The 18563-nt window shown below is 33.2% G+C and overlaps 1 protein-coding gene across 1 annotated transcript in view; it reads left to right on the forward strand.

Annotated features, from left to right (window-relative positions):
- Positions 1 to 16834, forward strand: part of LOC145259099 (uncharacterized) — a 58302-nt gene extending 41468 nt beyond the window's left edge. The window contains exons 6-9 of the mRNA XM_080116753.1: positions 3103 to 3118; positions 6501 to 6587; positions 13060 to 13200; positions 16583 to 16834. Coding sequence (XP_079972879.1) covers positions 3103 to 3118; positions 6501 to 6587; positions 13060 to 13200; positions 16583 to 16719 — 381 coding nt within the window. The 3' untranslated portion in view covers positions 16720 to 16834. The remainder of the gene's footprint in view (positions 1 to 3102; positions 3119 to 6500; positions 6588 to 13059; positions 13201 to 16582) is intronic.
- Positions 16835 to 18563: the final 1729 nt, after the last annotated feature.

The following is an 18563-nucleotide window of genomic DNA, read 5'->3' on the forward strand; positions in this document are numbered from 1 at the left end:
TCTAAAGTTGGACTTCCTCTCATCTGGACTTCCTCTCATTTGGACTTTCTCTAAACTTGAACTGTCTCGTCATTGAAATTGTATTAGCATATTTGATGCAGAGTTGCAGTAAAACTGTTTACATGGTTTAGTCAGATATTGTGCAGAAATGTTAATATTGGTACTATGTAATCAATGTAGATTAGCTATTGATAATTAATTTACACTAACTGTAAATTTTTTTTCAGATTGCTATATTTAAAATAGTGTAAAACAACCCATCACAATGGCTTGCAACTCTAAAAGAAAACTAGTGACACTGGTTTTACACGAAAAACGTCAACTTATAGAAAAATTAGATGCTGGAGTTGAAAATAACGTTATATTGAGAGATTATAAGATTGGAAGAAGTACCCTGTTTTACATCAAAAAGAAAAAGGAGGAAATATTGAAGGCTGATCCTTTCTCTTCAAATAAAAGACATGTCGAAAGAAGGACACTTCGCAGACCAAAGCAAGTTGAATTCGATCGAATATTGCATGAGTGATTTGTAGCAAAACGGAATGAAGGTGTAGCAATATCTGGACCCATGCTAATTGCTAAAGCAAAATCTCTTAAGGAAGAGTTGAATATCGCAGAAGATATGAAATTCAGTGATGGCTGGCTTAGGCGCTTTAAGAGTAGACATGGTATGAGACAATTAACAATGTCAGGCAAACAACGGTCTCCTGATACACACGCAGCATCAAATTATTGTGACAAATTCAAGACGATAATTGCCGATTATGGTTTAACACCAGAGGATGTTACAACGCTGATGAAAGTGGCGTAAATTAGAAGTGGTTACTTACAAAAACATTAGCCGCATCCGAGGAGCAGAAACTAAAAGGATTCAAATTAAATAAAGAAAGACTAACAGTGATGGTATGCGCTAATGCTTCTGGAACTCATAAACTTAAGCTTCTTGCCATCGGCAAATCAAAGACTCCCCGAGCATTGAAAGGAGTTTCGCCTTTGCCAGTATCCTATTATTCTTCACGAAATGGATGGATGAATCAACAGTTGTTTAAAAAATGTTTTTTGCAAAAATTTGTGCCAGTTGTCCAGAGGCGTTTTCTTGAATTAGGTAAATCTGATTCAAAGTGCTTGCTTCTGTTGGACAATTGTAGCGCACATCCTCCTGAGTCAGAACTAATGTCATCTTGCAGGAATATTTTTGTGTGCTACTTACCACCTAATGTGACTTCTTTCATCCAACCTATGGATCAAGGGATTATTTGAAACTTAAAATGTTTCTACAGAAATGATTTCATGATGAATATGATAAATATTACAGAGAATACATCTGGTCTAGAAAAAATTCTTGAAACCAAACAGTTACCGACCAACCACGCTGTTCTTAAATCACTTAATGCAAATGATGTTGAAATGTGGGTGCAACAAGATGAGGAAACTACTGATCAATATCCTGAAGGTAGTAATGGTGATGAAAATAGCGACGGCTCCCATTCTCTTGACCCTAATGTAAATAACCAAGAACACTCTGATGAAGCAATATCATGGGACGATACAGAAACGTCTATAGAGACGGTTATAAAATTTATAACAAAAAGTCTTTACTTTAGTGACAACTATGTTTTGCAAGCAATGTCACTCCGAAGAGATATAATCATAAAGAAGCTACAGAACCAAGAAATTGTAGATTTTCGTGATCGCTTACGGAATACAATGGCAACGCCCGAGAGCTCAATCAATGAAAATAGAAACTGCAATGAGACTCATTCAATGAATAACTAAAAAAACTGTATTTTACATAAATGTATGATTTCTGTAGATGATAACTTAGGTAATAAATACCTAACAAGTAAGAGTAGATTTAATTTATTTTCAATGTTTTTATTCCTGGTAATAATATTTAACAATTCTTCCTTGCAATATATCGTAAACTCAACTTAATATATAATTGAAGTATCATATAGCAATAAATTTCATTTACTATTTCTTAATTCTTAGAAAATTAAAGTTAACTGCTGCACATTTTTTTTTATCAGGAAACTTGAACAGCATCCTCTAATTTGACCGAAGTAGATGTTCAAATTATAGGAGTTATAATATATACATGCACATTAGTAACGACCTCGGATCACAGTCACCTTTGGAAGCAAATAACCTCATAATACTATAAAACAGTATACACATTCTCAAACCAATAAAAGAAAACACACACACGCGCACACACACACACACACACACACACACACACACACACACACACACACACACCCTACCCTATCCTAAAGGAAAAGAAAAAAACACTAGCAGAAAGAGAGAGTGACTACAGCCAGGTCAGCGGCCTCGACAAACCCAATAAAAGAGTAATAAAAATTGAACATGCCAATGAATAATAAACACTTACAAGCCTCCACCCCTTGGAAACACTTCAAATGAACTTCGAAAATGCCATTTTTACATCTCCAACACATTTGAAAATAATTTCTGACAAGGACGCTTCACAGAACGTCTGAAACGCGTAAAAACGATTTCAATGATTTAAAAACATTATTACAATGATCCAAAAATAATTCTCAATAAAAAACCAAGACACGGAATAATAAAATAATGTTAAAAAATACACACTGTTGGTGACTACCCCCTTATTTAAATATATATATATATATATATATATATATATATAAAGAGAGAGAGAGAGAGAGAGAGAGAGAGAGAGAGAGAGAGAGAGAGAGAGAGAGAGTAATAGACCAAAGTCTAAAAGAGCAAAGCCTCGGTTAATATATATATATATATATATATATATATATATATATATATATATATATATATATATATATATATATATATACAGGGTGTCTGTAAAGTTACTATACAGTCTTACAAGTTACTACACAGACACCCTGTAATATATTAACACTACAGTAAGATATTGTATTGTAAAACAATAAGACTGTATAGTAACTTTACGGACACCCTTTATATTAATATTTTAAAGGTTCTGTGCTTGGAGTATTGCAAATATATGATAAACTGGTTGTTCAGTTTAATTATATTTATAAAGATAATTGTATACATATATATATTTTTTTTGTTTTCCATGATGAATACAAGGATGATTCAAGTGAAGGTAAGTAAACTAAATTCTTTTATACGGTTTTCGTTTAACGGGTTTAGATTTTTATTTTAAAAACCAGTCACCGTTAATTTTGAGTTAAGCTCAATGTGTCTATTTAATAGGTGCAGAGCATATATAGTGGAAAATTTTGTTGAAAATTCAAAGACTCACGTTTTCTTTTTTTTTTATAACCTTTGTTCATTTCCTGGATTTATTTTTCCATTACAGCTGTTCCATTAGTGGGAAGGCAATTTTACGATTTATGTGTCCATAAAAATATCCTGTCCCCACCGACTTCATCAGATGTTTTTCCATTAGATTTTTACAACAAAAGGTATATTTTTAACATGCTGAAGATCGTATTTGGGTAAAAAGATTTCCCAAGCCATGAGTGAGGAAGCATGGTTTGGGAAGGTTATAAAAAGAAAACATGAGTCTTTGAATTTTCAGCAACATTTTGCACTATATATATATATATATATATATATATATATTAATAGACTCTCCTATCGATTTCAACGTATGATGAGCTTCCGCCACAACAACTAAGTTGTTCGGAAATCCACACAGATGATTTGTTTATAGTGGTGAAGGCTTTGTGTAGAACCAACCACTTCTTTTGGTATTACTGCTAACCTTTGTCGGTGCAGATGACTGCCACAGGACAGAGTATACAGTAGACCGCAGGTTTTATTTTACATCAGAATCTCCTTCGTCTAGATGCATTTCAATGAAGACTAGGGGCGCATCTCTCCCAGTGAATTAATGCGCCCCCAAATACAAACCTGGAAATTTCTTTGACTCGGTGCGGTACATACAGTGCCCAGCCTTCCCAAATGGTCACCCATCTAGTATTGGCCAGGCTCAACATTCCTTAAATTCGATGATCTGGCAAGGACCGGTGTACTGTACATATATATATATATATATATATATAATAATTTATAAAATATATATGGCGATTAAGCTACACTGAATATTCTGCGTTTCATCCAACTATAGGATTCGTCAGGCCTGACGAATCCTATAGTTGGATGAAACGCAGAATATTCAGTGTAGCTAAATCGCCATATATATTTTATAAATTACTAACTAGCTCTACCTACGTATTGAGCACTTTTGAAGTAAATACTTAAAGTTTACGCATAAATCTATACTTTCGTATATTAATTTTATGTGAATAAATGAAGTAGTTATATATATATATATATATATATATATATATATATATATATATATATATATATATATATATATATATGTATATATATATATATATATGTATATATATGTATATATATATGTATATATATGTATGTATATATATATATATGTATATATATATGTATATATATATATATGTATATATATATGTATATATATATATATATATATATATATATATATATATATATATATATATATATACTAGCATGCTGCCTGGCGTTGCCCAGTCATAAAATATGCATAATTATATTTAAATTCGTAAAGAAACTGAGACATGCGCTTGTGAGTATTATGCTTTTTTCTAAACAGTACACTTCTTGTAAGCAAAAAAAAAATACTCAAGCTGAGATTAAAACTAAAAAGCTAAAGACAGTGAGTCAAGTACGATAGCCATTAGACCAGCTTGCCATTATCTTTAAAAAGTGTTTTCAAACCTACTTATACTTAACATAAAGAAGTTGTCATGTTTCACGACCATGCATGCACATTCGTGAAACACTTAAAAAATCCGATGTACTAATTTTTCAATTTTAATCCCTTAGCAGCCCTTTTTTCCGGATGAAAACTGATTAAAAAGTTTTCCACATGTCTGAATACCCTATATACCAAATTTCAAAAAAAATTATAAGAATGGAATTCCGGTTGAATTGTCTTCCAAGACGGTCTTTCTTTGTTACTTTTCTGGAGAACATGTGTGCCGATATTCTTCTCGTCTTTTTGTCTGACAGACTGGCAATTTTAATTTCTGTTTCTTACAGAAAAATATTTAAAAAAAAAAAACAACCAGTTTTTTTTTTCCGGAAATCCTTTGAGACTAATGGTTTCCTAGTTGATAAGGCCTTGTTGACTTGCAATTAACTGGGAATGAAATTGAAACGTTCTTCTTCAAATGACAAAAATCCAGAACATAATGTTTAACGTCAAAACTAATTTTGATGGAACACAAAGCCCTGCATCTTTTCCAGAAACCAGCAAACTCAAACTAAAGAAAACGGATAAAAGGCCCTCCTCTTCATCCACTCAGAGCAAGGAAGGTGACTGCTGGGATAGTTGTACGATCATGAGAGGCAAAGAACTTCAGCACCACCACCACTGCCAGCTACACCAGGTCAAGAAGGATAGGCATTCTACTTCACAAACGAAAAAAAGGGCAGAATCCTATCCTTCTTCTTGGCACTGCTTGATGGCTGCTAGGATTAACAAGTGGGGCATGCATAGTTCCCCCCCCATGAGTGCACAGTGAATGAGGTATAAAAAAAATGACTAAGTTCAGCATTGCCCCCCCCCCACCCATTTAGCCCCAAAAGTCCCCAGGGGACACCAAATCTTGGCGAAAATGAACAAATGGTGTAGTTTTAGGCCTTAACATATGTAAATTTGAGTTCTGCGCTATGCAAAAAAAAAAAGAAATGACTAAGTCCATCATTTGCACCCCCTCCATTTAGCCCCAAAAGTCCCCAAAGCCTTAATATATTTAAATTTGAGTTCAACACCATGCAAAACTGCTAAATAGACATACACAGAAAATTTTGGACAAATATGGTAAAATAGTCCCCAAAAATGGAGTGTTTTTATTAGCCCTAAAAGAGCCCCTGGGGCACACCCAAGAGTTATCGCGAAGTATAGACAAACAAAATTATATAGAAATCAGTTAGTTACAAATTTTCAGAAAGTTTTATAAAAATCCAAAGCATCATTTTTTTTTTAATAAGCACAAAAGTGTCAATTTTAGCCATTTTAACCCGAAAGGCACCCCTGTAGATTTCCCGGAAAATCTGTTCTGCTGCTTTTTTACTCATATCATGTTTAATGTTTGTGCAAAATTTTAAAAATTCCAAGGTGTAGTTATTGAGAAAAGTGCAGACAGACGAACGAACAAGGGTGAATTTACAGGTCCACCCTCCTTTTATCGGGGGACAAAAAAAAAACCTCAAAACATATGAATGAATGGTCGAAACAAAATACTCGCGATTATAAAAAGAAAATATCATGTAAGAAATACTCACAATAATCATAGAAGAATTTTGAATTTTTCTTACGTAAAATACTTAGTTTTTTGGGGAAAAAAATTATTCAACAAATCCAATAATTGCAAAATGCCTACCTTATATATTTTATTGTTTTTGTTTTTTGTTTTTTTTTCCATCACGTTTTTATTTAATTTCAGATGAAAATTGTACTTTGGCCGGCTTTTGGATGAATCAGTTCAATTCCACAGTGAATTTGACCGTCGATGAAACCGGGAAAATATCAGGTCTGCCAACTTATATTTTTTTTGTGTCGATTTTCTTATAATCTGTTACTGTACCCCATCCCTTTCCAAATTCCATGGTGCTTTCAACATCAAATTGTATACTTTTAACGTTAATAATAATAAGAAGAAAAAAGTTACTTACACCTGAAAGTATCCGGTACCTCTACAAGGCCGCCATTCGCCCATGTATGGAGTTTTGTTGTTACATTTGGGCCGGTGCATCTGCTACTAGTCTCTCACTCCTGGACAGGGTTCAAAAGAGAGTCACCAACTTAATAGGCCCCAAACTGTCAGCTAGGCTTCAACCACAGTCCTATCGATAAAATGTTGCATCCCTCTGCCTGTTCTACAAGTATTTTAATGGTGGATGCTCCAACTACAACTTTGTACTACAAGTCGATGTAAATACTGCCGATAAACCCGACAAGCAGCAAAATTCCACCCCTACACAGTAGAGATCCCCTAGATGCTAGATGCACCTGAAAGTATCCAGAACTCCAGAACTGCTAGACTTTGGAATTCCCATCCAGGTTCCTGCTGCCCCAACTGTACTGACATGCAGAAGTTCAAGTGTAATGTGAACAGACATCTTGCTGCTCAACTCCCTTAGCAACAAAATCGTGCCCCTCCATTGTAGAGGTCTCTAGATGTCGGAAAGCCATGTACTCGAATAGCTTCTTCCCTTTGACTGCTAGACTTTGGAATTCCCTCTCTGCTTCCCTGACTGTACTGACATGCATGAATTTAAATGTAATGTGAAGAGACATCTTGCTTATCGCCTTACACGGCACCTGTAGATATGGTCCCAAATAGTAGTCGCTTATGACCAAGTGACAATATGCCTTAGCTAGGGTGAACAAAGAAAGAAATAAAATAAAATGAAAAATAAGTTAGTGGCTTACGATTACAAAACTCATTTTTATTGAAATACTATCCTGGGTGCCCAGCTTGAACCTGTGACGCAAAGGCAGAAAAGAAAGTAAAAGAAAATCTGACGTCTTACCGCTACTCCATGACACGACCGGAAGTTCGGAACGTTGAAATTAGTAAAGTCATTCCAACCGATATGATAACTTGCAAAAATGGCGATGCAAAAAAGCCGACCCCCCTTGTAGAAAATTGCCCTGTTGAGGGTGAAGGAATTAATGGTTTTAGTCAATTTTTCGATATTTGTCGTCCGAAGGGTCAAGCTTCAAAACGATACTAATCTCGTGAAAATCCGTTGCTTCTGCCAAAAGTTTTAGGCAAACATACATACATACAAACATACATAAAACATACATACACATATGATGATGATGATTGCAACGTCTTATCAGACGAGTGCCACTCCCTCAGACACTTAAAGTCCATGAGCCCAAAAATGACTTCCATCGCCACAGGACCATTTTAATAGACAAATGCCTGAGGGAGTATCTATACGCAGATGATGTTACAGAGTCTTAGCTTTGTATGACAGCTAAGTCTCTCTCTCTCGGTTCCAAATGTTGAGATTCAGCAACAAGCAAGAGCAAGATAGCCAGCAACAAGTTAAACTGCAGACCAGCTTAATGCGGGTACTGGTCTCCCGCTTTATGGCTTTTTAATTCAGAGATTTGCTTCTCCTAGAAAGGTTGCCTTCAGCACGGCTTATGAGAGTCCTCTCCACCCCAACACACACATACAAACATACATCGTGCTAGTTGGCCGTTGACCCCGAAAAAGGGTTCATTCGCCCTACAAACATTTAAACAAACAGGTGAGATTTATATTATAGACAATCTTGAGTGCGCGGCATTACCCGGGTGTTTGGAGGTGTGTGTTGAGCAAAAAAATAAAAAGTTGCAGTAGGCAGGCAGGCTCGAACCCGTGATGCGAAGGCAGAAAAGAAAGTGGTGGTGTGTGTAAGGGTGTTGGTTCAGCAAAAAAAAAAAAGGAAAAGTGCAAGCATAAAAAAAAAAAGTGGTTGTAGGTAGGCAGGCTCGAACCCATACCACAGAGGAGGAAAAGAAAGGGAAAGAAAAAAAAACATGCCGCGTTAGCTGTTGCACCCATCGCCAAACCGGAAGTGACGTAGGTTTAGGCTAGACAATCGAAAAGAGGCAATGACTTTTGAAAATATCGACGAAAAAAGCAACCCCTCCCTGTAGAAAAGTGCCCAGTTGAGGGTGAGGAAATTAATGTTTTTAGCCAATTTTTCGATATTTGTCGTCTGAAGGGTCGAGCTTTAAAACAATATTGATCTCGTGAACATCCATCGCCTCTATCAAAAGTTTTAGGCAGATATACATACATACATACATTTAAACAGACAGGGGAGATTTATATTATAGATTAGGTGCTTGTTAAGCTATAGTCAACAAATTGATTTTTTAAATATATTGTTTTAAGCAAAAACAATATTACGAACTTAATTATCATGTCGAAGATAGTAATATATCCAAAAATTACGAAAATTCATCGAATAAAAAAACTGCTATTATGTTTTTAGTAAAAAAAAAATCTATTGCTAGAGACAACAAATATCGCAGCCATGAGACAAGAAATCTAAAATATTCGTTTCAGAGTTATGTCCCCTGCATGTAAACTCCTACTGTATATATTCTATAACGTCTAAGAAAATGCGATTTTACCCAATTTTCTGTAAAAATTACTTTTAACTAGAAATAAATTTCTACTCGCTGAATTTTCAGAATTTCGGGATATATTACTATTTTTGACATGGCAATTAAGTATGTAATATTGTTTTTGCTTAAAACAATATATATATTTTTTTTTTAATCGATCTGTCGACTATATCTTAAGAAGAACCAAAATATGTATATAAGTCAATACAACGTAGAAAATTTTATATAAAACAAACAAATATTCAAAGGGGGCAGGAGTGCTTTGAGTTCGTTGGAGCACATTCCATTAAAATATTTGTAAAATAGGCACAAGGATGCTACATTTGAGCAATGGGACAGAGGTCAGTGTTTGGTTGCTAGTGTAGGACATGTTAGGGTGGGGACTCTGTTCCGTCTGCCTGCTTCCCTCCGGACTACAACTTGGATGTCTTCAAGTCCAATGTTAACAAATTCCTAATGAACCGGAACCGCCCCCTTAATTAAACACTTCATCAAATCTTCACACTAACGTAATGTACTTGCAATAACCCTTATCCCTGAGTGGCTTCCGGGCCTTGATAAGTGGTGATCACTGTGTAAAAAAAAAATTAAAAAAAGACTCTTTTTTTCTTTTTCTAACGAAAGACTAATGGCAGATACACCAGTCCACTAGGTGTATCAGAATTTTTGTAGGAATTTTTGACACCCCTAACACGAAACTGCGAATAAAATATAAAAAAAACTCTTAATTTCTCTTTTAAAAGTGGGTTGTTTATTTTCCTTATGGATTATACTTCCAAAATAAACTATTAAAGTTGTTTTAAAAGTAATAGAAATATTTTTTTTATTTAAAAAAAAAAAAAAAAACAGTAATGAATTTTACGAACTCAATATTTTTCAATTTTTAAACTTTAAAAATTTATCAAAATTTTTCTATTGATTTTATTTTTACGATATTTTCAGGGTCAATGTGAAATTTTATGCTCTTTCCAATAAACCGAATATAATATTTTAGACAAACGTTTTTTTTTAATTCACGCCCCCCCCCATTTTCAAGTGTCTATTAAAAAGTAAATAATTAATTTACTCACCAAAGTTTTATATATCACAAATTGAAGAGAAAAGGTCAATAAATAATATATTCAAATTTAAAACAAAAAAAAAGTAGTGTTTTTTAGAAATTTACCTGTAAAGTTCGAAGTTTAAAACCATTTTTTTTAAACCACGTTGTTTGTTTTGTTTTTTGTTTGTTTTTTTTTTTGTTTTTGTTTTTTTAATGAAACCTTGGTCCTTGCTCCTTTAATTAAAAAAAATTAGGGCTTGAATTACATTTTTCGAGTGGTTATAAGCTTAGAAAGACGGGGTTGAATTATTCACCATTTTTCACGAAATTTCTGACACACCTACCAGTCCACACTCCACATGTGGTAACAATACTCTATGTATGACAAATATTTGCGGTTTTTAACACCCCACCCCTTAAATTCTAACCTTCGTTCCACCTTTCGAATTTCCAATGAAAAATTATTTTATTTAAAAAAAAAAAAACAATACAAAATTCTCTATTTGAATGTCAAAACAAATCGGTTTTGAGAGGGAAATAAAAATCAATTGTTGAAAAAATATAATTTAAAGATGAGTTCAGCTGAGTTATCCCCCTTTGCATGACAATTTGCCGCTCTAACATAAAATAAACCAACAGGATTGTTCTACTAAGTTACATATCACACGCTTCTACACAATTGGGACGAACTTTCGGAAAACAATGGTATCTACGTATTCCTTGTAATATTTATGATTAATATATCCAAAAATTACGAAACTCGATCAGGTAGAAAATTATTTATTAGAGAAAATAAAAAATAACATTTGAGGAAAACAATCGTAAGAAGACACTTCAAAAAGGAGGTAATATTCCGTTTCGATTTAAACAAGATGGCGGCAATTTTTCATCTGTTAACACGATTAAAGTTGTTTAGTTTTTAATAATTCAGTAATATTCAGGTAATTTCGACTGCATAATTTGGAAGCTGTCATTGTAATTTATTGGAATTGGCAAAAAAAAATCAGTACAAACATTTGTAGTGGACTGATGGATATATTATATATATCCCCCAGTCGTACAAAATAGGAAAAATGAATTGCTTTGAGGAAGGAACGAACAACGCGTTTATTGAAATAAACGAACTAGGATTTATTTCGTGAAGAAATAAATGAAAGAAAAGGGTACAGCACGTGTTTAGTTTGGCGTGCGTCTCTCGCTGTTAACTGGTGAGAAGGAAAATCTATTGTTGCAGAGAGAGACTGAGAGAAAGTCAATCCAGGCCATGGAGATAGAAAGCGTGTAAGGTGTACATACTGTCTGTTGACTCTTGCCCTACACATAGTAGCAGGTGACGTGAGGTGCACGGGCGCGCGCGCCCCGAAAGGGAGCGGATGGACCGTCGACCGCTCAGCTCGGGAGCTGAGTCGAAAAGGAGGAAACAGCTCAGGTCTCTTGCTTTTTAAAGTTGTTTCTGGTGGTCTTTTGCGCATGCGTGGATTTCCTTGAAGGGGGAAGTGACGTTGCCCATGTGTGCGTACGTGTGCGTACATGTGTGTATGTTAGCGTGTGTGTGTATGTACGTGAACGTGAATATATCTACGTGTGTGTACGTGTGCGTATGTTTGTGTGCGCGTCTGCGTATGACTAGAAAAATGGCTTGAGATGTGAACGCGTGTTTTTGTGCGAGACTAGAAAGGGCTCGTACACAATTGGTTTTATCTGAAACTCCATTTATCGATTATAAAATTTCGTCCCAATAGTGTAAAAACGTCTACATTTTCTTCTTTTTTTAGTTTGACTGCAATTCAATAGTCACTGTTGAGACGACAACTTTTAAAAGTTTTCGGCATGCTGAAGACGAATATAACCTTTAAATGTTGGTCAGACAGGTAGTTTTCTGGATATTAAAAGCTTTATTATACCATGCAATCCCTTATGTTTTCACTGGCGGCCATGTTTTTCCCAGCCAGATGTGATACAAAACACCCCCTACTCCACATGTTAATGTTAAGAATGGCGATGGCCACTGAGATTTTTTTTTTTTTTTTTTACATGGAATCACCACTTATCAAGGCCCGGAGGCCACTCGAGGATAAGGGTTATTGAGTGTACAATAGTCAATGGGATAATATGGTTGTAGTAGTAGTAATCGTTAGTAGTGGGAATTTGGCAAATTTGATTACTGAAGGGGACGGTTCATCAAGAAATTGTTTACATTGGACTTGAAGACTACCAAATTGTAGTCAGCTGGACAACAAGCGAACGTAAGAGAGTTCCACAGACGTTCAGTTCTAAGAAAGAAACTTTGTTCATGGAATCTATGTTTTGGTTTAGGCACAGGGAATATTATTGATAGTGGTTTCAGCTAGACGAGTGTTGTTTGTGAAAATTTGGCGAGGGGGAACCAGAGATTGGAGCTCACACGAGCACTTGCCATGAAAATAACGATAAAGCAGAGACAGGCTCGCAACGTCTCTTTTGTGGGAAAGAGGTTGCAGGGAATAAAAAAGGGTATGCGAAGGCTATTTTGAACTCTGTCAAGGCAGGATAAGTTTTTCTCTGTTTCAAGCAGCTAGTGCCCAGACATCCATTAAGTAATACATTGGAAGAAAAAAAATGTCTTAATATCCAGAAAATTACTTGCCTGCCTAAAATTTGAATGCGATATTCGTTTTCAGCATACTCGAAAACTGCTATGTCGTCATTTTAAAGCTGAGTGTTTGAGTTGCTGTTAAAGTAAAAAAAAAAAAATACCACTTTTTGATTGTTTTTTTTTGTTTTGTTTTGTTTTTATTTTTATTATTTTGTTGTTGATGTAGTTTTTATTTCTCATTTTTGTCAGGACTCTACGACACGAAACACGAACGCGCCAACGGGACATCGGGTGATGGCTTAGCGACCATCGACGGATGGAAGGGGCAGAACTCAATGTTTACCTTTTCTATGGTTTGGAACGGAGGCACTTCGGTGACCACTCTCTTAGGTAAAAACACGCAGAAAAAAAAAAGCGCTTGTTTATTTGGGATGTGGTCTTTATCTAAGGGAGATAACTTGCATTTACTAAAGAAAATGAAGCGCTGTTGCAATCGTCGTCATTGGTTAAAGGGCGATAACTGAGATATTGGTCGCAAAAATGTATCGAAAAAAATAAATAAATAATAAAAAAAAATTTCGATACTTTTGTGATCAGGAGCGGATGACCGTCTGAAATATAAAAAATAAAATATTAGATACAAAAAATAGTATCGTTTTCATGCTTCAAAAACCCCTCATAATCTTTAAATCACTATCCTAGAAGCATACGTGGACTTTTAACATTATATATATAGTAAGTTTTAAAAATATATATGGCAATTAAGCTACACTTTATTTATTATTTAATTGCCATATATATTTTTATAACTTACTACCTTGCTCCACCTATATATTGAGCACTGTTGAAGTAAATACTGGTAATTTATGCATAAAATTATATTTTTGTATATTAATTTATGTGATTAAATGAAGTAGTTATATATATATATATATATATATATATATATATATATATATATATATATATATATATATATATATATATATCCATTCATGTGTAATCACCTTTTTTTTCACCATATTCCCTCTGCTTCACTTTCTTTGTATTCAAGTAAGATCTTTGACTTACTTGTTGTTTCATCAAATACTTCTGCATGCAAAATCTGATCCCGCATTTTGCTAATTCCTACCGTCTGATGAGAAGGAAAGTATTTCTTTGAAACTCCGCGGATTAAGGACTATCCATTTATCTAGTGTTTCCTTTTCAGATTAAATATGTTTTTAACTCATTTCAAAGTGTTTTTTAACATGTTTTATTAACTGTTTGCTCGTATTATAAGCTCTATTTCCTATTTGGTTTTATCGAGCTTTTACATCTGACTGAGATAATTTTATAAATATTAATTCTTTAATATTTATAATATACTTTAATTTTACCATCTTGGATCATTTTGGTAAATTTAATTGTAATCTTTATTTTATATATATATATATATATATATATATATATATATATATATATATATATATATATATATATATATATATATATGACCTTGAAGTCGAATATTGTTTTTTAGCTCCCTACATTGGGCGACTTTGTTGGAGTAGGCCGATAGGAACTGGATGCCGATCGACTGTAAAACTAAGAAAGTAGACATAGGCAAAAAAAAAAAATGACAAATAGTTTTCAACATTTATTTGTCATTTTTTGCTGTATTTCGCCATAAAGTTTAAGAATTGAAAGAGACGTTCGCCATAACCGCTAATACGCTCTCCATTCAAACTCCTCGGCTTATCATTCACAGGCAAAATGGATTGAACAAATACATTGAAGACATTGCCAAGGCTGCTGCAATGAAGGTGGGCTCTCTTTACTGTGCTAGAAAATCACTCACATCTGAGAGTATCCTGTACCTCTACAAAGCCACCATTCATCCATACATGGAGTATTGTTGCCACATCTGGGCTGGTGCATCTACCACTAGCCTCTCCCTCTCTGATAGGGTCCATAAAAGAGTTTTCAATCTAATAGGACCCATTTTCTCAACTAAGCTCCAACCCCTCTCCTATCGCCGTAATGTTGCCTGTTTTACAGATATTTTAATGGAATGTACTCTGATGAACTCATTGCACTTGTTCCCCCTGAACGTACATATCCCCAACAAACCTGCTTAGCAACAAAATCCCACCCCTTCACTGTTGAGATCCTTAAATGCCAGAAAGCTTTCTACTCTAATAGTTTCTTCTTTTGAACAGCAAAACTTTGGAATTCCCTTCCTGCTACCTGCTTCCCTGACTGTACTGGTATGCAGAAGTTCAAATGTATCGTAAGTCAACATCTTGTTAATCGTTCCTAGACGTGGCTTCCAAATAGTAGCCCCCTTACGTTCAAGTGGCGATATGCCCTGTTAGGGGTGACCGTGAGTAAAAAAAATAAAAGAACGAAAAAGGAAGGTTGAAGAACAGTAAAAATGTTTAGACAGTTGGAAATGTTGGAGATGTGGAAAGTGAGATGAAAGTATACATCCCCTGAGGGATGCTGAGATGCCTCAGGTAGGTCCAGTCTGTGTGGATTGATGATGCAGAAAAGGCTGGATCGTCAAGCTGGGTGCCAACGATCACTGGAACAGGGAGCCGGAGGTTACAGGCAGGAACTGCTAGAAAGAGCTAGAACAGTAACTGTTGAAGGAGCTAAAAAAGGAATTGCTGTAAAGGCTGGTGTAGGTATGAGCTGGAGTTGCTGCTGCTGCTGCCTGTAAAGGCTGGTGTACCTATTTACTATGCCTCCCCATGGGACAGAGTTAGACACCAGGGTCGTTTTTTAACGTGGAGAAAAGGTACAAAAATAAAAATTGTCTCAGTCGTGAAGGATTTCTCCTCCACCGAAAGAGAACAAGAAATAAAAGTGCAGCATCTGAAGAACAGATGGTATTTATTTGCTCCCCCACCGAGCAAATTAGGCACAAGGCCGATTTTTAATGTGAGGAGTGAAGGGAGGGGGAAGGGAAAAAGGGGACCAGCTCCCGAGAGGTGGGAAATGGGAGCTGGTTAATGGTCAGGCATGTGGGGTTACCCCCACATCTGGTCTTTGCTAGTCATAGCTAGTCATAGCTTGCAGTATCTGTCGGAACAGATGGTATTTATTTGCTCCCCCACTGAGCAAATTAGGCACAAGGCCGTTTTTAATGTGAGGTAAAAACCAGCTCCCCTAAAAGTAGGCAAAAAGGGGGCACTCTGGTTACCAAAAATAATAATTGTCCCAGTATAGAGGGTTTCCCCTCCATTGACTGGTACAAATTATCTTAAGTGCAGTATCTGTCGGAACAGATACTACACTTTGATCTTGACCAAAAGGCCAAGGATTGGAGTTGCTGCTGCTGCTGCTGCTGCTGCCTGTAAAAGCTGGTGTAGGTATGAGCTGCTGCTGCTGCTGCTGCTGGAAGGTGGTGGAGCAACAGAAGTAAGCCAAAACTGAAAAAAGAGTTGCAGGAGTTGGAACTGCAGGGACTGGAGTCAGGTGGATGAAGCAGGCGGTAGGTGTGAAAGATTGAATCGCATTCTAGTTTGAGAGCTGCCCTGAAAAGTCAAGGATTCATTTGACCTCTGATTCACCTGTTTATATAATCTTAATTATTTTAGATAAAATAGTTATTCACAGACATATGTTTTGCTTTATCTATCACTCATCAGTGTGGCTGACCATAATCAGGTTCGATCCCACAACCACACAACCTGTGACCGGATGCGTTAGTAGTTGAAATTATGTCGAATTTTGTTGTTAAGAGAAATTACAGATTTGTTAATGTTTTTTTTTTTTTCTTTTCTAGGACTCCAGCTGCGCGATGATAATGGCAGGTGTATTTTGTGGATTGATTTCGCATTGATCATCGCCCAACATTCCTGCACCAATGCTTGGCAATTTTGTATTATCAGTTCCTACAATAAGTGGGCGAAATTGGAATAAACGAGTGCTCTGTACATCACTGACACCATGAAAAAAATTTAAAAACGAAAAACAACCAGTCGACAAATAATTGTTACCAAAGGCATTAAAAGTTACTCTTACATCTACCTGCCTATTTATTTAGTTTTTTTTTATTTATTTGTTTATTTATATTTATTTTATTTATTTATTTTTATTTACTTATTTATTTATTTTTATTTATTTATTTTTATTTATTTATTTTTATTTATTATTTATTTATTTTTATTTTATTTATTTATTTTCATTTATTTATTTTATTTATTTATTTTATTTATTTATTTATATTTATTCATTTTTATTTATTTTTATTTATTTATTTATTTTCATCTATTTATTTATTAATTTTATTTATTTTTATTTATTTATTGAATTTATTTATTTATTTTTATTTATTTATTTATTTTTATTTATTTATTGAATTTATTTATTTATTTTTATTTATTTATTTATTTTTATTCATTTATTGAATTTATTTATTTATTTTTATTTATTTTATCTATTTATCTATTTTTTTATTTATTTTATTTTTTATTTGGTTATTTATTTTTATTTATTTATTTTTATTCATTTATTTTATTTATTTTATTTATTTATCTATTTTTATTTATTTATTTATGTTTATTTATTTATTTATTTTATTTTTATTTATTTATTTTTATTTATTTATTTATTTACTGTGCGTGTTTCTAAAATATTTTGGTGCTTATCCAGAATTCAACACTATTAAAAAACAAAAATGAAGAAAAAATTTCATGATATACGTACCCGTCACAAAAAGAAATTGTCATATTCCAAAAACCACGTAAGTAGGTCAGAGGAATAGTTGTCCGAAATAGTTGTAAGAAGATCAGATGAATAGTTGTCCGAAATGTGATGAGACAACAACAACAACTATGGAAATGAAGATAACAGTTCACAAAAGATGTATACACCAATTATGTATCCTCAGCTCAAAGGATTTCCAAAAATAAAAAATAAAAACAAATAAAATAAAAAATAGATAAAAAATGAAAAATAAAAAATAAAAATAAAATAAAATTAAATTAAATAAAAATAAAATAAAAATAAAAAAATAAAAACAAAAATAAAATAAGAATAAAAAATAAAAATAAAACAATGAGAATGAAATTAAAAATGAAATAAAAATAAAAATAAATTAAAATAAAATATAAAAATAAAAATAGAATAAAATAAAAATAAAAACATTAAAAAAATGAAATAAAAATAAAAATGAAAAATAAAAAATGAAAATAAAATTAAAAATAAAAAATAAAAATAAAACAATGAGAATAAAATTAAAAATGAAATAAAAATAAAATAAAATAAAATAAAAATAAAAATAAATTAAAATTAAAATAAATTAAAATAAAAATAAAATTAAAATAAAAAATAAAATTGAAACAAAAAATAAAAATATTAAAAAAATGAAATAAAAATAAAAATGAAAAATAAAAATAAAAATAAAATTAAATTAAAATTAAAATTAAAATAAAAAATGAAAAATAAAATGTAATAGTTTATTTTTTAATTTTAATTTTTTTTTTTACTAATCGAAGTTTATGCGGAAGCAAGATGGATACGTCATGTTTTAGAAAAATTTAGAAAACAATTAAGACAACTCAATTTGACTATCGAGATTGTTTTTAATGATTTTAATCATCCGTGTAATGTCTGCATTAATCACTAAAAATTGCACAATTTTATTTTCTTAGTTAAAAAAAAATACTTGATTATAAAAATGATTTTTTAAATATGACATTTTTGTTCCGTGTCGGAAATAATGATTTTTCTGCATTTTTGTTTTTGTTTGTTATTTTTATTTA

This window comes from Euprymna scolopes, chromosome 34 (assembly GCF_053919585.1).
Source record: "Euprymna scolopes isolate OS-2025 chromosome 34, ASM5391958v1, whole genome shotgun sequence".
Taxonomy (NCBI): domain Eukaryota; kingdom Metazoa; phylum Mollusca; class Cephalopoda; order Sepiida; family Sepiolidae; genus Euprymna; species Euprymna scolopes.